The sequence below is a fragment of the Panthera uncia genome (genome assembly GCF_023721935.1).
Source record: "Panthera uncia isolate 11264 chromosome D3 unlocalized genomic scaffold, Puncia_PCG_1.0 HiC_scaffold_8, whole genome shotgun sequence".
Lineage (NCBI taxonomy): Eukaryota > Metazoa > Chordata > Mammalia > Carnivora > Felidae > Panthera > Panthera uncia.
The window spans coordinates 24,980,197-25,005,491 of NW_026057586.1; the positions used below are offsets into that span (position 1 = coordinate 24,980,197).

Consider the following 25,295-nt stretch of genomic DNA (forward strand, 5'->3'; position numbering starts at 1 on the left):
CCCCCCTTCTCCTCCCCCCGGTCTTCTGTTAAGTTTCTCAGGATCCACATAAGAGTGAAAACATATGGTATCTGTCTTTCTCTGCCTGACTTATTTCACTTGGCATAACACTCTCCAGTTCCATCCACGTTGCTACAAAAGGCCATATTTCATTCTTTCTTATTGCCAAGTAGTATTCCATTGTATATATAAACCACAATTTCTTTATCCATTCGTCAGTTGATGGACATTTAGGCTCTTTCCATAATGTGGCTATTGTTGAAAGTGCTGCCATAAACATTGGGGTACAAGTGCCCCTGTGAATCACCACTCCTGTATCCCTTGGGTAAATTCCTAGCAGTGCTATTGCTGGGTCACAGCGTAGATCTATTTTTAATTTTTTGAGGAACCTCCACACTTTTTCAGAGTGGCTGCACCAGTTTGCATTCCCACCAACAGTGCAAGAGGGTTCCCGTTTCTCCACATCCTCTCCAGCATCTATAGTCTCCTGATTTGTTCATTTTAGCCACTCTGACCTGCGTAAGGTGATATCTCAGTGTGGTTTTGATTTGCATTTCCTGATGAGGAATGACGTTGAGCATCTTTTCATGTGCCTGTTGGCCATCTGGGTGTCTTCTTTAGGAAAGTGTCTATTCATGTCTTCGGCCCATTTCTTCACTGGATTATTTGTTTTTCGGGTGTAGAGTTTGGTGAGTTCTTTATAGATTTTGGATACTAGCTCTTTGTCTGATATGGCATTTGCAAATATCTTTTCCCATTCCATTGGTTGCCTTTTAGTTTTGTTGATTGATTACTTTGCAGTTCAGAAGGTTTTTCTCTTGATGAGGTCCCAATAGTTCATTTTTGATTTTAATTCCTTTGCTTTTGGAGATGTGTCAAGTAAGAAATTGCTGTGGCTGAGGTCAGAGAGGTTTTTTCCTGCTTTCTCCTGTAGGGTTTTGATGGTTTCCTGTCTCACATTCAGGTCCTTCACGCATTTTGAGTTTATTTTTGTGAATGGTGTAAGAAAGTGGTCTAGTTTCATTCTTCTGCATGTTGCTGTCCAGTTCTCCCAGCACCATTTTTTAAAGAGACTGTCTTTTTTCCATTGGATATTCTTTCCTGTTTTGTCAAAGATTAGTTGGCCATACATTTGTGGGTCCAGTTCTGGAGTCTCTATTCTATTCCATTGGTCTGTGTGTCTGTTTTTGTGCCAATACCATGCTGTCTTGATGATTACAGCTTTGTAGTAGAGGCTAAAGTCTGGGATTGTGATGCTTCCTGCTTTGGTCTTCTTCAAAATTACTTTGGCTATTCGGGGCCTTTTGTGGTTCCATATGAATTTTAGGATTGCTTGTTCTAGCTTCGAGAAGAATGCTAGTGCAATTTTGATTGGGATTGCATTGAATGTGTAGATTGCTTTGGGTAGTATTGACATTTTAACAATATTTATTCTTCCAATCCATGAGCATGGAATGTTTTTCCATTTCTCTGTATCTTCTTCAATTTCCTTCATAAGCTTCCTATAGTTTTCAGCATACAGATCTTTTACATCTTTGGTTAGGTTTATTCCTAGGTATTTTATGATTCTTGGTGCAATTATGAATGGGATCAGTTTCTTTATTTGTCTTTCTGTTGCTTCATTCTTAGTGTATAAGAATGCAACTGATTTCTGTACGTTAATTTTGTATCCTGCGACTTTGCTGAATTCACGTATCAGTTCTGGCCGACTTTTGGTGGAGTCTGTTGGGTTTTCCATGTAGAGTATCATGTCATCTACAAAAAGTGAAAGCTTGACTTCATCTTTGCCAATTTCGATGCCTTTGATTTCCTTTTGTTGTCTGATTGCTGATGCTAGACCTTCCAACAGTATGTTAAACAACAGCAGTGAGAGTGGACATCCCTGTCATGTTCCTGATCTCAGGGGGAAAGCTCTGTTTTTCCCCATTGAGGATGATGTTAGCTGTGGGCTTTTCATAAATGGCTTTTATGATGTTTAAGTATGTTCCTTCTATCTCGACTCTCTCGAGGGTCTTTATTAAGAAAGGATGCTGTATTTTGTCAAATGCTTTTACTGCATCGACTGACAGGAACATATGGTTCTTGTCTTTTCTTTTATTAATGTGATGTATCACATTGATTGATTTGCAAATATTGAACCAGCCCTGTAGCCCAGGAATGAATCCCACTTGATCATGGTGAATAATTATTTTTATATGCTGTTGAATTCGATTTGCTAGTATCTTGTTGAGAATTTCTGCATCCATATTCATCAGCGATATTGGCCTGGAGTTCTCTTTTTTTGCTGGGTCTCTGTCTGGTTTGGGAATCAAAGTAATGCTGGCTTCACAGAATGAGTCTGGAAGTTTTTCCTTCCCTTTCTATTTTTTGGAACAGCTTGAGAAGGATAGGTATTATCTCTGCTTTAAATGTCTGGTAGAATTCCCCAGGGAAGCCATCTGATCCTGGATTCTTATTTTTTGGGAGATTTTTGATAACTGATTCAGTTTCTTTGCTGGTTATGGGTCTGTTCAAGTTTTCTGTTCCTTCCCGTTTGAGTTTTGGAAGTATGTGGGTGTTTAGGAATTTGTCCATTTCTTCCATGTTGTCCAGTTTCTTGGCATATAATTTTTCATAGTATTCCCTGATAATTGCTTGTATTTCTGAGGGATGGGTTGTAATAATTCCATTTTCATTTGTGATGTTATCTGTTTGGGTCCTCTCCCTTTTATTTTTGAGAAGCCTTGCTGGAGGTTTATCAATTTTGTTTATTTTTTCAAGAAACCAACTCTTGGTTTCCTTGATCTGCTCTACTGTTTTTTTAGATTCTATATTGTTTATTTCTGCTCTGATCTGTATTATTTCTCTTCTTCTGCTGGGTTTGGGGTGTCTTTGCTGTTCTGCTTCTATTTCCTTTAGGTGTGCTGTTAGATTTTGTATTTGGGATGTTCCTTCTTTCTTGAGATAGGCCTGGATTGCAATGTATTTTCCTCTCAGGACTGCCCTCGCTGTATATCATAGCGTTTGGACTGTTGTATTTTCATTTTCATTTGTTTCCATATATTTTTTAATTTCTTCTCTAATTGCCTGGTTGACCCATTCATTCTTTAGTGGGCTGTTCTTTAACCTCCATGCTTTTGGAGGTTTTCTGGACTTTTTTTCCTGTGGTTGATTTCATGTTTCATAGCATTGTGATCTGAAAGTGTGCATGGTATGATCTCAATTCTTTTATACTTATTAAGGGCTGTTTGTGGTCTATTTTGGAGAATGTTCCATGTGCACTCGAGAAGAAAGAATATTCTGTTGCTTTGGGATGCAGAATTCTAAATATATCTTTCAAGTCCATCTAGTCCAATGTATCATTCAGGGCCCTTGTTTCTTTATTGATTCTCTGTCTAGATGATCTATCCATTGCTATAAGAGGAGTATTAAAGTCTGCTGCAATTACCACATTCCTATCAATAAGTTTGCTTATGTTTGTGATTAATTGTTTTATATATTTGGGGGCTCCTGAATTTGGTGCATAGACATTTATAATTGTTAGGTCTTCCTGATGGATAGACCCTGTAATTATTAAATAATGCTCTTCTTCATCTCTTGTTACAACCTTTAATTTAAAGTCTAGTTTGTCTGATATAAGTACAGGTACTCCAGCTTTCTTTTGACTTCCAGTAGCATGATAGATAGTTCTCCATCCCCTCACTTTCAAGCTGAAGGTGTCCTCAGGTCTAAAATGAGTCTCTTGTAGACAGCAAATAGATGGGTCTTGTTTTTTTTATCCATTCTGATACCCTGCGTCTTTTGGTTGGAACATTTAGTCCATTTACATTCAGTGTTATTATTGAAAGATACGGGTTTAGCGTCATTGTGATGTCTGTAGGTTTCATGCTTGTGCTGGTGTCTCTGGTACTTTGTGGTCCTTGCAACATTTTACTCACAGAATCCCCCTTAGGATCTCTTGTAGGGCTGTTTAGTGGTGATGAATTCCGTCCATTTTGTTTGTTTGGGAAGACCTTTATGTCCCCTTCTATTCTGAATGACAGACTTGCTGCATACAGGATTCTCGGCTGCATATTTTTTCTGTTCATCACATTGAAGCTTTCCTGCCATTCCTATCTGGCCTGCCAAGTTTCAGTAGATAGGTCTGCTACTACCCTTATGTATCTACCTTTGTATGTTAAGTCCTGCTTATCCCTAGCTGCTTTCAGAATTCTCTCTTTATCCTTGTATTTTGCCAGTTTCATTATGATATGTCATGCAGAAGATTGATTCAAGTTATGTCTGAAGGGAGTTCTCTGTGCCTCTTTGGATTTCAATGTCAGGCTTGTCTTTCATTCAGTTGAAGGAATAAGAACAAATAGGATTGCATTTTACGTGGTTAATATTTATGACAGTTAAAGAAATGTCAGGAAAGAGAATTTTTCTATAGTACTTTAAAAGTAAGATTTCTGATTAGAACTGAGCTTTATCCATTATGTAATAATGTAAATTGCATGGACCTCTTGTGTTGTTTTGTATACTTTGCTTTTAAAAGAGATTTCTGTCAGCAATAACCCCTTAAAATATCTGGTAGAATTTAAGCGTGCCCAATTCTAGAATCAGGTCATATTTAATTTGTTTAATGAGCCTCACTTAAGTAGATGTTAAGTGGGTTTTGTTTTTGTTTTGTGTTTGTTTTTGTTTTTTTTTGGTTTTTTTTTGGATTTCCATGCATATTTTAGTTCTGTCAGAATATTTTGATATTCTTTCGGACCTGTTACTCTTTTTGTTGTGTTGTTGAAATCTCCACTTCCCTGATCTGTTCCTGTTCCCCGTGATCATCATGTTTCAACTTTTGCAGTAACTGAAGATTACTTAATGCGTTTATTCTTTTTTGTGCTTCCTCCTCAGCCAAAACCTTGTTTCCTTTTTCTTTGACCTAAGACTTATTTCTAAAGAGAGTTAATGATCTTGGGAGGACAGGAGTAGTCCTTCATAATAGAAATATGCTTAATAAAACAGGAATAATTTGTTCACTGTCCATATTTTGCTGAACATACACAGGTGGCCTTATGGAAGCAGACACTAGAGATGGGGGGATGTAAGGTATACATTGTTCTGATTGTTAAGTGATTATCAACACGAAGAGGCATTGTTTTCTTCCCTGCACTGTGACTTACTCTTAAATTTGACAATCTGAATATTGGGTTTCTGCATTATAACCAAACAGGGACGAACCTAAGGTTTTAGGGTTTATCTTCAAAGCAGAACGTTGCTGCTAGCTGTTTCCATTCTACAGTAATAGACTTGTCATTCAGCAGGAGATTGGAACTGGAAAATAGGAAAGTAATGGGATGCCTGACCCGAGTACGAAAACTAATGGTTGGGAAAAGCTTTCCTATTTTTGCCTGACTTAATTTTTAGGTAAAACACATTAGTGTTTCTTTGTAACCTAGAAACGTATTGAATATTTAGATTGAGTTTTTAAATGTATAGTTTATTTAGAAAAGAGCGGTCCTAATCTTCCAAAGTGATCATTATTCTGTTTGCTTCCTGTTTCTGCAGAGATATTACATATGAAATCTCAGTAGAAGCTGTATCGACAATGGTGGTTTTCCTTTCTTGCCAACTCTTCCACAAGGAGGTTTTGCGACAGAGCATCAGTCACAAGTATTTGATGCGAGGTCGATGGTATGTTTCTATTTTACATTTTTCTACCTTCTTTTTTTTTTTTTTTATTGTACAGATCTCTGTCTTGGGTCTTGTCCTCTAACCTTAATGTTGTCCCAGATGTCCCGCCGAACGTTTCCTTCGGTCATTCTGTCCACACTTCAAACCCCACGCATAAGTAACCCACTTCTGCTTTCCTGTTTAAACTGCCCGTCCTCCCCGCCCCTTTCATCCCCCAGCTTCTTACCTTCTCAAGTGGTTTCTTTGTAGAAGTGAAACGTTGAAGTCCTCCTCCTTCTTCCTTCTGCATCATTCTCTATGTGTAAGCACCCATCAGTCATGTCTGTCTGCTGAAGTTGTTTTCAGTCTCCCCCTCTCACTAGTCCCGTTGAAACGACCATCATCTCTGCCCTGTCACCCTGTGTCTGGACTACTCCAGCAGCCTCTTAGCTGACGGTTCCTACTTTCACGTGGTCACAGATACTTATTGTGTGGCAACTACGTGCCAGACATGTGTTAGGATGGGGGGCTCTGCTCTTGAGCAGAAACTTACAGTCTCCTAATGGGGGGCTGGGAGTAGATACAAAATACACACACACACACACACACACACACACACACACATCTTCTATTGACATAGTCTTCACAGAACTTGAGATTGTAAAACAGATACAAACCAAGTAGCTTTGATGGAAGTTCTCAGAGAGTGGGAGCTCTGTCTTTGTCATCTCGTCCTTGCTGCCTTGGTTGTCTGTGTGTCACCTCTCTCCTTGAGTATCCTGTGGCACAGCCATAGAATCCCTTAGGGCTCTTTGGAACATACTTGAAAACCGCTGATAATAGAGAAGGAGCCTGGGCTTTGGCTCAGGATTCTATTATAGAGTTTTCTCTAGATGGCAGGAATTGATTTATCACCTTAATTTGTGGACACATATCCCTTTTCACCTGCGTTCTCTCCCTTCTCCTCTCATTCCATTACTTTAAAGCAAAGAGTGTTAACATCTAAACCACTTGTATGCATATGTGTCTTGTGTGTGCATGCATAAATTGAATGATTTCATACTTAAAATGTGTAGTCTTTTGTATTAATGCTTTCTTAATTCTTGTGTTTCCCTACTGATTCTATGGTACTATCTCCCTTCAAGCACCAGGTACCGTATAATACCCTGAATTAATAATATCTCACCTGTTATACGGGATTACCAGTAAGGTAACTGAAGCTCAAGAATTGAGGTGATTTGACCAACAACTGTGGCATAGAAACAGGAAAGCCAGAATTCAGCCTCAAGTCTGATCTCAAAGCCCACGATCTTCACCGTTATGTGACAGTGCTAGGTTCCTTCGAAGTGTTAATCCCTTTAATATTAATAGATTCTGTAGATTCTGTTTATTGTTACACAAAGTCAGGCGACTTCCACGGGTTTGATTTTCTTCTTTTTTTCTTTTTGTGTAGTCTTCCATACACCAGCAAACTTGTGAAAACCCTATTGTATAACTTTATCAGACAAGAGAAGCCGCCCCCTCCAGGAGCACACGTTCTCCCACAGCAATCCGATGGGGGCGGACTGCTGTATGGACTGGCATCCGGAGTAGCAAGTAAGTCTGATCAGGTTTTGTCAGTTCTCTGGCGTAGATAGAGTTTGTCTAATCGGCATAAGAAACTGCGTTTGCTCGGCTGCCACTACTGATGGTTACGTCGGCCCTGTGCAGCTGGCTGAATGCGAAATACCGGAAGCAACTGAACATATTTTGTCCATTTAGTGCAGCGATTAATGCGGTGAAATATATGCAAATAACGAATAGATTGTTTACCTGTAAAACACCACTTTCCAAGAATAATGTTTATAAATATGCATATTGCGTGCGCTTTAGCAGCACAGTATTATACAGTTAAGGTCTTGGAAACCTTTTACTGCTGTGCTGTATGAGGAGACACTGCTGTTTTAGAGGCGTTATTGGTCAGGATCTTACGTGACTAATGAGGTGTAGTTTTCTTGTTAGACTCTGTGTTTTATTCATTCAGTGACGAATGAGCACGTTTTGAAGAATTTTGTATTGAATTCTGGAGTGGCACAAACACGGGTTTTATCAGATTGGAAGCAGATTTCATTAACTGAGGGAAACCTTTCCCTCCCAGACAGTGAAGCCTCATTTCCGGTTCACGGTGTCGGGCGTGAAGACCCTGGGAGTGGCAGCAGGAGCTCTGGTCCTTTCTCTAGTTAGCGTGGCGGGCCCGTGTCGTGTGAAGTCACGGAACCCGACCTCCTGCTTTATTCTGAAGGAGAATCAGAAACCAGGCTGGCATCGCGGCAGCTGTAGGGTCTGCAGGCGCCTCTTACTAAAGCAGCCGCATAGGCCGTCCTTGCGTAGTGCAGGGCTCGGCTCTTTGAAGGAACTCCACGTCGAGCCCAGTCCCACGGCCGAATCCTGGCTGCAGCGTGCCCTCCACACCGCGAGGGATAGCAGTTTGATGTGGAAGTGTAGTCCCGCTTGGTAACGTACTAGGTAATGAGTCTTGGGAACGTCTTTGGGTTGAAAGACCTCTGTTGGGCACCTGGCTGGCTCAGTCAGTTGAGCATCCGACTTCAGCTCAGGTCATGATCTGGCGGTTCACAAGTTCGAGCCCTGGAGCCTGCTTCCGATTCTGTGTCTCCTTCTCTCTCCGCCCCTGCCCTGCTCATACTCTGTCTCTCTCTCTCTCAAAAATAAATAAAACATTAAAAACATTTTTTTTTTAAAGACCTCTGTTGACTTTTGGAATTGGTCTCTGGGCCAGGCTTTCCAGATTTGCCTTCCTTTGATTTCTTTTAACACTGTGGGTTGAATTACGTTTGTGCTCCCTCCTAGCTCTGTCCTCCGTGCTGAGCAGGCTCCCTAGCATGCCAGACCCGCCGAAGTCCGTTCCCTGCTTTGCTCCTACCCGCTGCCCTCGTTTCTGATGGGGAGGCATTCATGGCTTCCGAACGCAGCATAGCACTGGCTTCTCGTGTTTTCTTTTTTCGATCATTAAACTGGTATGAGGTTATAAAAGCTGAGTATTCTCCAGTACTTCGGTATGGTTGGGGATTTGGGGCGGGGGTGGGGGTGGGGGAGATAGTATAAGTTCATTAACTGCTTTCTTCGAAACAATGCCAATTCTTTGCACTTTTCTGGTTTTTGTTTGTTTTTTAAGGGCAAACATAGATTTGTGTGTAATGTTTAGTTTTTCTTGGAGTTATGTGTCGTCAGAAGAATGTCCTGTATGGGAATGTGGTGTCATCAGTACCAGGTGCCAAAAACCTTTTAAACTTCAGAGCTGTTTCTACCTAGTTAGCAGTGTATCAGAAGGAAGTCCCTTAATTTCCCTAGCTTCCGGTTTTTTTGTCTGTCGAAGGAGAAGGTTGGAATAGATGATCTCTGAGCTTATTTCCCTATAACTTGCAACGGTTCTATGGCCTTTCTTCTCACCAGTAAAAAATAACATTCAGAGTCAGGGGGAGAGGTGGCAGTGAAAAAAATTTAATATTCAGTTAAGGGCATTAAAATGGACTTAAGATTTTTAGTGTGCTGTAGTCACAAGACATTTTACGTACCTTCTTACGTCTTCGTAAGATTAGTCATATAAAGGTATAAATCATGATGGAGTGATTATTCATTATTTCACAGTAGGTGACTCAAAGGATTACAAAAAAACAGCAAAAGGATGTTCTCTTCCTAGAAAGTACAGCTATTTATTATTTATTGCAAAAAGGATAAGAAAGGAAAAATAGTCACGTAATTTTGAATTAAGCCACATTCTGTGAAAGTCAGTCAGGTTTACAAGAACATTTGACTTCAGTTGTATGACCACTTTTGAAGATCTTTTGGTGGGTAGTTAAGGAATTTTCTTACTTTTTTTTTTTTAAAGTTTATTTATTTATTTTGAGAGAGGGACCCAGAGAGAGAAAGTAGGGGAGGGGTCGAGAGAGAGGGGGAGAGAGAGAATGCTAAGCAGGCTCTGCACCAGCAGTGCAGAGCCTGATGCAGGGCCCGAACTCCCAAACTGTGAGATCATGATCTGAGCTGAAGGTGGGGTGTTTAACCAACTGAGCCACCCAGGTGCCCTGGGAATCTTCTTACTTTAGCATCGGCTTAAGAAAAATATGACTTGGAAGCTCCTGCCTGAAAAAACAAATACTCCAAAGCCAAATATAAACTCTTTTGGGTGACATTTATCTTCACCGGGATTGAGTTTTTCCTGATTATAGAAAGCCATTTCCTGTCGCAGCAGTGTATGTATGGTAGGTTTGACTTGATTAATTTCCTTTGAAACCGAGCGCCTTATTTTGGAAAACTTTATAGCTTTGGATGGTGAAGTTTTGTTGGCACTAGCAGGGAAGAGGAGCTTGCTGGTGCTAGGTGAGCGGTGAACCACTCATCTGGACCCTCACAGGAGTTAGGCAAGGCCTTCTCCGGTTTATCCTCACTTTTTCAGATTTATTTTTAGTTATTCTACTGCTGTGTTTGTTTCTCAGACTCTAGCCAAAACTCTGTTACTCTTTACATGCCTTACGCTTTCTCCCTTTCATGTCCTTTCTTGGATTATCTCTTCCACCTACGATCCTGTTTCCTCCTCTCTGACTTTTTTCTGCCCGTCCATCCGTTAAGCGCTGTCTCAGGTACCACTTCCTCCACGAAGATTTCCTCTTCTCTCCTAGCCAGGGGTGATCTTTTCCTGTGGCGTACTTAGCACTCTGCTTTGTGTTACAATTACTGTGTGTAGACATCACCTCCGCACCTGGGCTCTACACGCAATACAATGAGAACTAACATGTATATAACACTTGAGAGGTCATAGAACAACTTCTTGTGTATTTCACTTTATTCTTGTAGCAACCTTGTCAAACACATGATTTCACCTTTTTAATGTGATTGATGAAGAGATGTTCCTGGTTATTATCTAAGATCACATAGGAGGTGATGTTGGTTTGCACTTGAGCTCAGTTTCTTTGACTCCTGACCTTTGCTTTCTGGTCATTTCTGATCAGCACTTGAGTCCTGAGTACGTCAGCTGGTGCTTGACTTACGCGAGCATGTTCACTGCAGTCTCCAGCAGAGCACCTTACGTTTGTGGATTGTCAATAGATTCTTGTTTGTAATTAAAGACCAACAGCTAATACCTTGTCTACATTCAAGATAGATGTGAATTCAGTTTATAATAACATGTCTATCGTTTATTGAATGCCTTCTGTTTTGCAGTCACTTTATTATTATCTTTTTCTTCTCCAATTTTTATTTAAATTCTAGTTACTTAACATATACTGCAATATTGGCTTCAGGAGTAGAATTCAGTGATTCATCACTTACATACAACACCCAGTGCTCATCACAACAAATGCCCTCCTAAGTACCCATCACTCATCTAGCCCATCCCCCACCCACCTCCCACCATCAATCCTCAGTTTGTTCTCTATCTTTAAGACTCTCCAATGGTTTGTTTCCCTCTCTCTTTTATCTTTTTATCCCCCATCCCATATGTTCATCTGTTTTGTTTCTTAAATAAGACATATGAGTGCAATCATATGGTCTTTCTCTGATTGACTTATTTCACTCAGCATAATACACTCTAGCTCTGTCCACGTCATTGCATGTGGCAAGCTTTCATTCTTTTTGAAGGCTGAATAATATTCCTGTGTGTGTGGGTGTGTGTGTGCGTGTGCATGCGTGCATACGTGTATTTATCCATTCATTTCCAGTTACTTTAGTGGCTAACTTACATACAGTTACAGTAGCTGACTCACCTCCTCTTTATTTTGTAACATTTTATTGTGGAAAATTTCAAAGATGGATAAAAGTAGGGAGATTGGTAGAATGAATCCCCATCTATCCATAACCCATCTTTAAGAATTATCAACATTTTGCTATTTTTTCCTCATTTATCTGCTTCTTGTTCTTTTTAAAAAGCTTTATTTGGAAATAAGTTCATACATGTATAAAAGTTCAAAAACTAAAGGTATTATAAAAAATGATATAGTATCCAGATCCTATTAGTTTTGTATCTCTATTCTCTCCCTGCTTCTCTCCCATTCTACACACACACACACACACACACACACACACACACACAGGGTTTTTTGTTTTTTTAACCATTTGAGGGTAAGTTACATGCATTGTGACCCTTTATCTCTAAATATTTGAATGTGTATTTCCTGAAAGGGGATATCTCTTACACAACCTCAGTACACTTACCAACTTCAGTAAATTCAGTATTCAGCCACCCTTAAAAACAAATGTTTATTTCTTTGTCAGTAAAACTTAAGAAATAGAGATTTCCTCTGTATTCTGAAATCTGCTTTATTAATACAGTATCATTTGGGTTGCACCTAAATTGAATTTTTACAATTAGGTGTTCTTGTCACTATGCTGCTAACAACTTATCTATCTCAGACTAACTGCTCGATGATGCAGCCCCCACACCTTTCTCCTTTCTGTTTATTATTGGTCCTGCAGTATGCAGTGAGTGTTTGGATGATGTTTGAATAGAAGGCAATAAATAAATGGAGGAATTGTTATTATCTTTTAATGACCACTAGTAAGTTTTTTCCATAGTTAATGAGAGCAATGAAAATTACTTGTATGGATTTTGTTCTTTTTTAAAAAAGTTGTTTTCACACGTGTCAAGTGTGGTTTCTGTCTTTCCCTGGAAGTGGTTAGGATCAGTCGTACATTAATAAAATACTTTACCTGGCAACAACTGTGACACATGCCAACAAGCCTCTTCATAATTTTGCAGTACAAGAAATCATGGTTTCCTTCCTCTTTATAGCTTTTTAGTTTAGATGTTTCTCTAAAATGCTGACAAAATGGAAGAAGAACCAACTGATACATCACTTTACCGTTTCCAAAAGAATGCTAGAATTTTAATTAACGTATCCTTTAATGAATCGTAGAATTCCAAGATTAGGAGAAGTGAGGCTAAAGGGCAGCAGGTGACTTCTCAACATTAGCAGTCCATCTGGCATAATTAAAAAAAGTGCACGCACATGCGCTTACACCCTTTAATTTCTAAGTCATTACACATGTGCTTGGGCCCGGTCATAGACATTTTCAAGAAGCATTCTAATATAGCTGGTCCATTTCACTACCACTCACTTGGTCTGGGTCCCTTTCCCGTGCTTGGATCTATTTTGCTGTGGGCCCATCATTACACAGTTGAGCTGGTACTATTACCTACTGAGGAATATATTGTTGTCAGGCAGCTCTGATGGTTTTAACTGACCTTCTGCTCTTGTGTTATCTTGGTTGCTCTTGTTGTTGTTCTCTTCATTGTTTCCTGTTGCTGATGAGGTTCATTGTATCAGTTTATCCTGAAGTGTGACCATTGGTACAGTACTCCAGCACGAAATAGATTGGAGTCTAAACTCCCTGATTCTGGACATTGCATTCTTTTTTTATTAATCTAGACTAAATGCTCATTAACTCTTTTGGCAGGTACTATTCAGTTATTAATGAGTTTTTGCTAGTTTGATCATCTCAGTCTTTTCTGTACCTGCAACTTTATGTCCTGTCTTTCCCCTCTAGGTTTTATACATGCAATGTTCAGTGTGTCTCAAATATAGTTTTCTTAGGTATGGTATGATCCATAATTTTAACTAACGGTAATATTTGTGCTTATTTTCAGCCCTAGATTATCCTTAAACAGATATTTTGGGGCTTCCTCCTTTATTCATGGTTCTGTCCTTGGCACCATATTGAAAGCAGATTTACTCATTCTATGACGTTTCTTTATTTTTGAGAGGCAGAGAGAGACAGAGCACGAGTGGGGAGGGGCAGAGAGAGAGGGAGACCCAGAATCCGAAGCAGGCTCCGGGCTCTGAGCAGTCACCACAGAGCCCAATGCAGGGCTCGAACTCGTTTACTACAAGATCATGACCTGAGCCTAAGTGGGAAGCTTAACCGACTGAGCCACCCAGGTGCCCCCAGATTTACTCATTCTAATTCCTTTGTGGAAAGCAGGGTGTTTCTGTAGGTGGCACATGTTAAATAACAAAGAAAATTAATGTATTGAGGGCTCTTGTGACTTTTCTACATAGGCTCAATTTCATTTCCTGGAATCCCAGCGAGGATTAGCTGGGGTGGAGGTGGGGGACAAGAGCCTGGTTTTCCCAGACAGCAGACCTCAGAGTTGATGAGGATTCCCACAGTTTCTCCTGAGTTTTAGGATTTACCCACAAGGCTCTTCATGAAGCTAGAGCTCATAGTCCCTTAGTGGCAAGAGGTGCTGGCCAGGCCTCTTGTGAGTTCACACCAGCGCCTTCCCCTCGCCTCATATCTCCACTCTAGATTATACCACAGGGAGTTCTCAGCTGACTTTTCTCTCATTCCTGGAAGTCCTTGTGGATAAGGATACATTGCCAGAGCTTGATATTGAGAATCAGATGATTTGGAATGGAGTCCCAGGTCAGCATGATCTTAGACAAGTTCTTTACCTCTTTGAATCTCATTATCCTACCACATAAGCCTGATAAACAAACAAGACTTTTTGTACCAGGTTATTGTGAAGAATAAATGAGGTATTGTATGTAAAATAACTTCTGAAACTATACAGCATCTCTCCTCATCGAATAACTTTTTTTTAACCTGCATCGAAGCTCCTCTGCTTTTTGTTGAAGTCAAAATAATTTAAAAGAAGATACATTTAATTAGATGATGTGAGTGATCAGAAAATCTCTGATAAACTTATGTGAGTCTAAAATTTCAGAGAATATTTTGTCTTTTTGGTCTGTTCGTCAGACTTCAAAATTTATGTAAACAGTGTTTTGAAACACCAGCCGTGTTTTTGCTCTTTCTCCAACTGGCTTTCCATTTTATGTGGTGCAAAATTTGGCCAATGACAGTCAGAAAGGAAAATCTGATTGTTAAATAGATATTGCCCACAAGAGATTTCTCCTTGCTTCCTAAATGAACTTGCCTTGACAACAATTGCTATGGTACCACTTCTTATTCACTGATTTATCTGAAAAATATATAGTTTCTTTTCGATAGTTTGTGAAACTAGCCAAAGACTTTAGTACAAAAAGACTTGATGCCGACCTAACCCGTATCGTAATAAGTACTTCAGATGTTCAGCTCATCAAAGGTATCAGTAGTATTGGTAGCCTTAGTTACAGTTAGTAAGGCAGTTGATACTTAGTTCTTACTTTACGCTGTAAGCATATCACCCTCCCCTGTTAAAGATGTTCTGCAAAGCCAGCGATCGAAGACACTTAACCTCTCTGATTGTGATGCGACGGAGCAGGGTATATGGTGATGACACATAGCTCACACAGCTATAATAAAATACCGTAGCCTGGATGGTTGGAACAACAAACACTTGCTTCTTTCAGTGCCAGAGGCTGGGAGGTCTAAGATCCAGGTGCTAGCAGATTTAATTCTTGGTGAGGGCCCTCTCCCTGGCCGTCTCCCTGGCGAGCTCTGTTTTCACACGGTGGAGAGAGAAAGCTCTGGTGTGTCTTCCTCTTCTTGTAAGGGCGTTAATCCCGATGTAGGGTTTCCACCTTCGTGACCTCCTCTACACCTGATCACCCCCAAAGGCCTCCCCTGTTGTTACCATCGCATTGGGGGTTAGGTTGTTTGTTGACAGCTAAGGCATCTCTAAGTGCCGGTCATTCTTTGTTTTAAACCACAGCCCTGCTTGTGGTGGGGCCAGAGCAGGCCAGTCGCAGCCTCTCCCGACCTCACAAATGTGTTTTTTTGTTTTTTTAAAAAGGACATTCCAGAAGGTGTAAGGAGTCCCTCCAGAAATAATTCTGTGATTGAAACAGATTGTTTTCTTTTCTGATTTTGGAGGCCACCATTTACATCGTCCTTCGGAGGGATTGGCTCTAGATTTTGATAATCGGAATTGTGTAAGGGATGCAAGTGTGAGATTGGCTGTTGGTGTCAGGCACCTGGAACTCAATGCCAGTCCTGCTGTCAACCGACTAGGTGTTCGCTGTTAACCTCTCAGTAGTGACTCAGATCAGTCAGGGTAAAATGAGGATAGTACCTCCCTTTGTAGGACTGCCGAGGTGATCAAATGAGCAAAAGCGTAGGAAAGAGCCAGGCACCTAGCAGGTACACAAAAGTGGTCACTATTCGTAATGGATATTACATAGTAATATTTAAAAGATAACTTTTGTTTAAAAATTTTCTTTGAAAAAGGCCAGTGACCATATAGTGATTTACAAGTTTACTCAGATTTCTTTTTTTTTTAAATTTTTTTTCCAACGTTTTTTATTTATTTTTGGGACAGAGAGAGACAGAGCATGAACGGGGGAGGGGCAGAGAGAGAGGGAGACACAGAGTCGGAAACAGGCTCCAGGCTCCGAGCCATCAGCCCAGAGCCTGACGCGGGGCTCGAACTCACGGACCGCGAGATCGTGACCTGGCTGAAGTCGGACGCTTAACCGACTGCGCCACCCAGGCGCCCCACAAGTTTACTCAGATTTCTAATGTAACTAAATTATGAAAATATCTGCTCTTTGGTATACACGTTAAAAAAAATTTTTTTTAATGTTAATTTATTTTTGAGAGAGAAAGAGAGTGGGAGCAGGGGAAGGACAGAGAGAAAGGGAGACACAGAAAGTGAAACAGGCTCCAGTCTCCGAGCTGTCAGCACAGAGCCCGACGCGGGGCTCGAACTCCCGAACCGTGAGCTCATGACCTGAGCTGAAGTCAGCTGCTTAACCAATTGAGCCACCTAGGTGCCCCCAGTATACACATTTATAATAGAGATTTCAGATAGTCACTGGAAGAATTACTAATTACGCTGAATATTTGATATTGGGAGAAAGAAAAACATAACAGTTATTTAGTTTTCTTTTGGTTCTATCCTTAACTTCTTTGACCTTGTCTTTTCTTATATTTTCAAGCTTTTTACTTGCCTCTGATGCCTAAAACAAGACTTGAAGCAAGGAAGGGCTGACCTTGAACTTTCTTGTGTTTTCTCTTTATAAGACAAAGCTGTAATGTGATTATAACCGAGTATTTAATGTTTTGAAGAGCCAACCCTAATTAAATGTGTTCTCCCACACTGCGCTTTCCGTCAAAGTACTGAGGTTTTACACAATAACTTCTGATATATGGCTTTTCCATTTGAATGAGCCATCAAAAATGTTTTTTTTTCCTTTGCTTGCGGTGGTGGGTGTCCCAGCCAAATTGCAAGGCCAAAGTTGTGATTGTTTGTTTAGGCGGATGCTGTCGTAGAGAAATTAATAAAGTAGAATTTGAAGATTAAAACTCCTATCTCTCCCGGTTACTTTTATTGAGAAAGTTATTGAATCCGTTACGACAGGTATGCTATGCAGTGGTTGTAATTTATTTTATGTGATGGTTATTTTTCTCTTCGGTTTTGGCTTTTTCTGGGCTGACTCATTGCGAGAAAGAAAAACTACCGTAAGAGAAAAAGTATGTGGCCCTCAGAAACAGGCATAGTTGTGAAAACATTTCTAATGAAAGTGCTTTGAACTTTCAAGAAAAGGAAGTGCTTTGTAAATAAACAATAATTACATTCTCAGTTCATTTTTACTTGGAATGATTTGGTAGATTTTATATACCAGGTGAAAGAATGCCTTTTTTTTTTCCACCCTCCTTTATTTTCAGGACTGAAACTAATTGTGTGGCTTATAAAGTAGAGTTAATTTCATTTTGCTGGTTCCTTGTGGTGGCTCCTTGCAGGGATACATGGAGTATATAGGTCAGTATCCGCAATCCAAATGCCTGTGTGCAGTTGTAGGGTGGGAACAGGAGCGATTTCACTTTTAATTGCTCTCTGCAAAAAAGTATTTCCGGTTTTAGACTTTCTAAAAGGTGTTTCCTAAATGATATTCATTGGACATAGTATGGTGTCAAACTACAGTTTTGGCTTCTCTCGTATTATCCTTGTAATTTGCTGACCACCGTGCCTGAAATGGCCGTGAAAGTCAGTGTGCCAGCCCTCTGTGCTCGTTTCCTTCTTAATAGTTGTGAAGGGAAGATCAGGGCCTCTTTTCTGTCACAGAGAGTTGGGAAGCAAATTCATTCGTATTCACCAGGAAGGTTATAGAATAAAGCAGTCAGTTTCTTTTCTTTTCTTTTTTTTTTTTTTTTTTTTCACTGTTCGAAGCTTATTTGATATGTTAGTTGCTTGGTGTGACACTTAAGATAGTTGGTTGCATCGTTTATAGGTAGATCTTTCTTTTTACATCATATGGCAACGTTCACTATGTTCTGACTTACACCGTACACAAAATAAGATCCTTTAGAGCAGTTACGCACAATACATGCAATGCTGAATTTAAACATTGGATCCCAGGATGTGATTGGCTGGAGAAAACAAAAGTTGCACGAGGCATGTTGGGTGAAGGATCCAGAAGTAAGTCATACAACACACAGTAAATACACATCTGGTTTGAATAGCGAACTGCAGCATATTCATTATGGGCGGTGGTGTCTCTGAGGCAGTGGAACTGTTTCACGTTAACTGACTTGGGACGACGCAAGATGGGTACCATCCAGCATCAGGATGTAGCCGCAAGGCTTTGTGAACCATTCCTATTTGTAACTTAGGAAACTGACGTTTTTCCTAGGCCATTTTTAACGTTATTACTTGAATAACAGAACACGATATACACAACCTCCAACTAAAAATCCCGTTGTAGTCTAGACGGTGATGTGGTACAACATTAGAAGACTCTAAAACTGCGGCTCTTTTTGGATCCCCCAGAGTGTATCTGCATTCTTCTTCAAACGGGCCACTTCCTCAGGAGTCAGGGTCACCTTCACAGCGTCTGAGATTCCATTCTGTCCCAAGATACAAGGAACACTAAGGAAGACATCATCTTTTGTTCCATAGAGACCCTTAATCATGGTGGAAATCGGATGCACCCGCCTAAGATTCTTCATTATACTTTCTGCCAAATCTGCCCCAGACATTCCAGTGGTCCAGGAAGTGTAGCCTTTCAGTTTGATCACCTCATAGGCACTGTCAGCCACCTGTTTGTGAACCTCTTTCCACTGTTCCTTATCTGCATCAGTGTCTGAGTCAGGGTGCAGATTCTTCAGGGAGACACCAGCAACATTTACTCCACTCCATACAGGCACACTGGAGTCTCCATGCTCTCCAAGGACCCACCCATGGCAGCTTACCGGGTGAACTCCCAGCCTTTCCCCCATTAGGTAACGGGACCGGTGAATCCAGATTGCAACCACTTCCAATAACACGGTTTTTGGGAAAGCCGCTTATCTTCCAAGCCGCATAGGTCAAGACATCCACTGGATTGGAAACAACAAGCAACTTGCAGTTTGGGCTGTATTTTACAATATTAGGAATGATGAACTTAAAGCTGGTCACATTACGCTGGACCAAATTAAGACGGCTCTCTCCCTCCTGCTGACGTGCCCCAGCTGTGATAATAACCAGCTTGGAGTTTGCAGTCACATTATAGTCTTTGCCAGAGACAGTTTTTGATGTTCTGAGGAATAGGCTGCCGTGCTGGAGATCCATCATCTCTCCCTTCAGTTTGTCTTCCATGACGTCAACAAGAGCAAGTTCACCTGCCAAGTCCTTCATTAAGATACTGACGGCACAAGCCATGCCAACAGCACCAACCCCAACAACTGTAATTTTATTCCGGGGGGTATGGTCTTCCTTAAGAAGATTCTGAATCAGTTGATCCTTGAGAGTTGCCATATCTAATTATCTCTATAACCTTAGACTTAGAAGCAGAAGGAATTGGGAGTGCACCTCGGGCAGGCGGGCGTCGGCAGCATGTGGTGTTGGGTCCGGACTTGGTGGCAGCCGCTCCCGTACCAAAGCAGTCAGTTTCAAATGAGATCCTGACTCACAAGGTTCCAAGGCTTGCTAGAAGTGATTTGATCTGCTTCTAAGACTTCTGTGACAGAATTTATAGTACTGTGAAATTTTAAAATATTAAAAAAAATAAGAATATTAAAGCTAGGGAATTTCCATTTTTTGGGAAGGCAAATCTTATTTGAAATATGAAGCAGTTAAAATGGATTTGCTTTAAAACTGTTAAATTCTATCACAGTCAAGTGAGTGTAACTTTTATGAAGCAGCTGTTTTAACTTATGTTAATTTCAACATGGCTATTGGAGTAAATTCAAAGGCGACTTGCTGACAGAATTTGTGAATGGTAGTAAAAACGTTCTTAAAGGATAGTTGGTATAGTTTGGGACCACCTTTTACATGAGTAAATAATATTCCAAAATTTAGTGTTTTGAGTTATTCACGACTCCCATTTAAAATGTATCTGGAGGGGCGCCTGGGTGGCTCAGTCGGTTAAGCGTCCGACTTCAGCTCAGGTCACGATCTCACGGTCCGTGAGTTCGAGCCCCGCGTCGGGCTCTGGGCTGATGGCTCAGAGCCTGGAGCCTGCTTCCGATTCTGTGTCTCCCTCTCTCTCTGCCCCTCCCCCGTTCATGCTCTGTCTCTCTCTGTCTCAAAAATGAATAAACGTTAAAAAAAAATTTTTTTTTTAAAAATAAATAAAATGTATCTGGAGCTTTGCTTTGAAATACATTAACAAAATAAGCTACACTGATGGGTGAAGGTAGGGATGCATAGATGGGTAGGGATGTTATCACAAATGCAGCAAAATGTTCATGTAACATGGAGGTGGTGGGTATATGGGTATTCACTATATAATTCTTTCAATTTTCCTGTATGTTTGACAGATTTCATAATCAAATGTTGGGGGATGCCTGGGTGGCTCAGTCAGTTAAGCATCCAACTTTGGCTCAGGTCATGATCTCACAGTTTGTGAGTTCGAGCCCCGTGTCGGGGGCTCTGTGCTGACAGCTCGGAGCCTGGAGCCTGCTTCAGCTTCTGTGTCTCCCTCTCTCTCTCTCTCTCTCTCTGCCCCTCCCTCGCTCACACTCTGTCTCTCTCTCAAAAATAAACAAACATTAAAAAAAATTTTTTTTTAATGTTGTAAAAAGAACAGAATCACTGTGACGATGAGTTAGTGTTGTAAATTTCAGCTTGTGCATTAACAAGCTGTATCTTTGCTCCTGAGCCTTTTAGAATTGTTAGGTAAGATTCTGAAGAATGTGGAAGTAGACCAGACCTGGGTTGAAACCCTTTACCGTAAGTAATCTAATTATCTCTATAACCTGTGAAAGTTTTGTATCTCTCTAAGCCTTTCCCTGTCTATAAAAATGGAACCATGATTCCTTGCGGAATTATGGTAAGTATCTTTCGTTTTTCTGCTTTTGCGAGCCAGACCCTGGTCCTCAAAGGCTTATTGAATCCAGTTGGACGAATAGTGGAGAGAGAAGGGGAGGTATAATTCATTGGTGCTTGGGAGTTTCCAGATTCACTTCCACAAGGCCATAGAGGTCCCATACTTGACAGAGGCCAGGCGAAAGAAAGGGAGGGAGAGAGGCAGCTAGAAATCTTCCCCAGCGGGATGGTGAGTTGGAAGCTTTTGGCATCAGATCTGAGCTAGAAACTGGGCCCTGCCTTCTGCTAGTTGTGTCACTTTGATTAAGTTACTTAAACTTCATCGAACCCTAATTCCCTCAGTTTAAAAATAGAAGCTAGAATATCATTTACCCTGTGGGCTTCTGTTACATTTAAATAACATATATATGACAAGTAGTGAGTAAGTGTTTAGAACATGATAAGCGCTAAAAGCAAATGCCATTTACCCTTTATCGTCCTCATCTTTCCCCCCTCCCATCTGTGTCACTTTCTCCACTTTTCCAAACACCGTTTATTTTTGTCTTTCGTGTTTCGTGTTCCCTCAGCCTTTCTGCTGACAAAATTAAGGCTATTGCCTCCCCTTTTCTAGATGATTGAAAAGGATGATAAGCAGATCCAGCAGCAACCTCCTTAACATCCCTGGCCATAACTTCGTCAGATTGGAAGCCTGGCTAGCTATCAGTACTGTTTTTCAGGCCATTTGGTGCAAAAGCAAGCCAAGTTGAGATCATTTTGCAATTAAAAATTTCATAAGCTGCTGAGTCACATATTTTCATAGTCTGACATATTATACTTCCAGTGGCTCCTGATGCTATGGATTGAGGGTAAGGGTTGGAACATTTTAAATTCGTCTTTTTAAAACTCTTCCTAATAGTATTTCTGTGCCTTGGTAATATTAGTCAATTCTTACCCCCCAGCTTGTTTATCTTAGAAAGTATAGAGAGACTGACAGATACCAATTTTAAGAGAGGAGGTCTTTTCAATAGTAGTTATTCTAAAGTATAAAGCTTTCCAGGAATATTTCTAAAAGTAAAAACAATTCTGCCCATTTACATATTTATACCGCTTAAGAGATGGTGCTGTTTGAGTAAATAACAGTTTGTGGGTCTATCTATTGTTGATGTTTTGAGATCCGTTTGATTTTGAGACGGCCCCAGTTTGCTCTACTACCCTTGGAGCCTTCCTACACGAGCAGGAAGCCTGTGGAACCATGGTTGCATCTGCTAGAGAGCCGACCGGAAGCAGAAAGAAAAATGCCTTCTCTGTTCTTGTCCACTTCCAGTCTCATTGTCTGCTCTAATCTGAAGCCAGCAGGCAAAGGAGTTTGGAAAATAAGAGTTTGCGGGTTTTGGCCCCCTACACTACTGATCATAGGTGAGAGCAGGGGGGCAATGAGAGCAACAGACATTAAATGGTACTAGTGTGATCCTTATTTTACAGACGTTATGTAATTTTCATTAAGTCACACAGCTGGTAGGTGGGAAGACTGCACTTTAAGATTACGTGTAGCTTCAAAACCAGTGATGTTTTCGTGATACCATCTATTGCTGTCCATACTCTATGCTGTATGTGTGTAATATATATATTCCTGTGTGTGTTTATAAAAATGTTTAAAACATTACAGCACAAAGAGCATTAGAAGTAATGAATATTTAAACAGATAAGCTATAATTCTACCACGGTGTAACACATCAGCTGTTGCCATTTTTTCTCATTCTTTTTCAGTTCTTATCCTTGTGTATGTATATATTTGTGTATAGCAAATTAAATGTTAAAGCAGGAGAGATTTAAGATGTGCCAATAAATACCAGGTTTTACTTTGTCATTAGGGTACATTATGAAAATAAAATAGCATTACTATATACTTGCAAAGTTTGATTTCCAGTGAGGAAAGGCGTGGCTTAAATCCAAGCTGTTACTTTCGTTAATTTCATAGCTGACTTGGTCAAATCAGGAAGCAGGCAAATTCTTGCTGTGTAGTAGCTGAAGTTATTAACCCCTTTCTTTTGTGGTATGATTAATAGCACGTGCTTTGAGGCTTCCTGTTGCTTATATTAACAACAACCACGAAAAGGATGTCTTGGTTAAGTGTACCAGTGTTCCTGCCAGTTCTCAAGTTGTCCATAAAGCTCACTGGTTATCTGGACACACTTGTTTCCCCTGAGCTGAGTTACAGAAAGGGCTCAGAAAGGCAGGGTATGTTCAGCACACTAGCTGTTCCATCATCTCAGATGGAAGGGGCATGTTTAGGGGGCATTGCAAAGGATTTATTCGAATATGGTATGACACTGACTGCTAGTTTGTCTCTTCCCCCATATTAGCGGACTACACGGATGCCGAGAATAGATCACATTTCTCAGAACCTTTTGCAACCATATATAGTCTGCATTCTGGCCAAGGGAATGTAAGCAGAAGCGATATGGGCAAACTTGCAGGTAGAGTTCTTTTTTTTTTTTTTTTATTTGTTTTTTTTTAGTTTAAGTTTATTTATTTATTTTGAGAGAGAGAGAGGCAGAGAGGAGAGAGAGAGAATCCCCAGCAGGCTCGGTACCATCAGCATGGAGCCCGATGTGGGGCTCGAACTCACGAACCGTGAGCCTGTGAGCCCAAGTCAAGGGTGGGACACTTAAGCGACCGAGCTACCCAGGCGCCCCAACAGGTAGAGTTCTTAAAGGGAATGTGTGTACTTACCTCTGTCCTGCTGACTTGAATGAAAATGTGATGGCTGGGGCTGGTGTAGCCATATTGGACCATGCGTGACACTTAGGAATGCAGACTATACGAAGTAGAGCCACAAGAGAACATCACAGAGCAAAGTGCAACTACTCTGGGACTTTTATTGAAGTCATTATTACACGGGTCTGTTACTTGTAACTTACCCCTGGTAAGTTACCCCTGGTTACGATCCTGACTTACCCCTGGGTGGTGATACATAGTGGATGCAGACAAGGCAGTAGTATAATAAATTAGGCTTCTAGGATGGGTGGTTTGTAGGGTTTCTCATCAGAACTTCACAGTGACCAGAAAACCGTGGGATGAGGCAGAGCCCTGTATCTCTCCCTCTCTGCGTAGCACTTTTTGTCCTCAGTCTCCCAGCATTTTTGCTATATTCTACACAAACTGCTGCGTGTAAGTGCAGAACAAAAGAACAAAAACAGTTACAGAAAGAATCTTTTGTTGTTGTTAAGCAGATCTTGAATTCTGCCAATCATAGTAATTCACGCATTGATGAGATAGCAACCAGAGCTATTAATAGTGCTTTTTTTAGCCTAGTTACAATAGCTGAGGCAAGTGAGTACATAACCTTAAGGATGGAGGAGTTTGTCAGAAGCCGCTTGGCCCACGCTCAGGTTTTATATTTTATCTTCTAAATTAATGCACGTTTAAGTACTCCTTCAGTGAGCATATCCGTGCTTGTTTCATTTCTGTTAAGATGGAATTATTTGCCAGTTCATGGGCTTAATTAACTTCCTTGGAATCTTTTGTGTAAAATTAATAGTTCAGGAAAAAGTAGCATGTCTGTTTTCTGACCTTATTTGTTGACCTTTCTGATGTGCTTATTCCTAGCACATCATGGACCATCTCTAGGAGTTCATGCATCCCAGTTGGAGAAGTAGCATATGTGTGATTTGAGCCTCATGGGATCTCTTAGCACTCTGTCTCCTCTTTTAGTGATATGATACACTGCAAAAAGCCTGAAACCTGGATTTAACCTTGTTAGTTATCTGACCTAGGGGTGGTTATGGAGATCCTTAAACCTCTCCTTTCTGGTAGCTTGCGTGATCGGCAGTTTTATTGTGTTGCGTTATGTCTCTGCGGTTCTCTTCGGAAATTCCTGTCACTCATATATTGGACCTTCTTGTTCTGTTCTTCCAATCTCTGTCTCTCTGAGAATTCTACTTCTTTGCATTCGGCTAATTTCCGATTTGTGTTTTAGTTCACTAATTTTCCTGCTGTACTTAATCTTCTGTGAGATTCTTTCACGGAAGTTTTCTAATGTGTGAGTTATAACATAGGTACAGTAAAGTACCTAGCTGGGTGAGGAGGGAAGCAAAGGCATGGGGGTGGTGACGGACGTTGAAAAAGTGATGGAGACCCGATCAGGTCCAAAACGGTTTGAGTCTGGTATTCCACGGAGGAGGTGACCTGGAAAGCTGGGAGATAGTAACCAGAGCGTGCAATGCAGGAATTCAGAACTGTAGTGGTGGCGCAGTTAGAACATGTAGGCGGGGTGCGGCCTTGGGAGTGGCTCATTGAGGTAGGATAGAGGAAGTGAATCAGCAGATCAGGGCCTCTGAGGCTTACTGTTGGGTGGCTTGACTGAGAGTAGGTTGAAATTTTTAAAATGAGGACCGGAGTAGTGTTGAGAGAGAGACGGGGTCAGTGCTCACATTACTGGAAGATGAGCAGAAGTGACAATGATGTCTGTAGACGACTATAGCAAGGAGGACCGATGGGATGTCTG

At 40.8% G+C, this 25,295-nt stretch overlaps 2 protein-coding genes across 7 annotated transcripts in view; one reads left to right on the top strand and one right to left on the bottom strand.

The window, feature by feature from the left end:
* The window catches only part of DYM (dymeclin), a 351,209-nt gene that overhangs the window by 104,683 nt on the left and 221,231 nt on the right, over nucleotides 1-25,295 (top strand). For all 6 annotated transcript variants that reach the window (XM_049620093.1, XM_049620087.1, XM_049620091.1 and 3 more), the window contains 2 exons: nucleotides 5,524-5,649; nucleotides 7,082-7,224. In XM_049620093.1, the coding sequence (XP_049476050.1) occupies nucleotides 5,524-5,649; nucleotides 7,082-7,224 (269 nt within the window). The remainder of the gene's footprint in view (nucleotides 1-5,523; nucleotides 5,650-7,081; nucleotides 7,225-25,295) is intronic.
* LOC125914615 (L-lactate dehydrogenase A chain-like) lies at nucleotides 17,702-19,297 on the bottom strand. Its single transcript, XM_049620094.1, is given in 2 exon segments — nucleotides 17,702-18,796; nucleotides 18,798-19,297. Coding segments are annotated over 2 exon segments (996 nt in total). The 3' UTR covers nucleotides 17,702-18,300.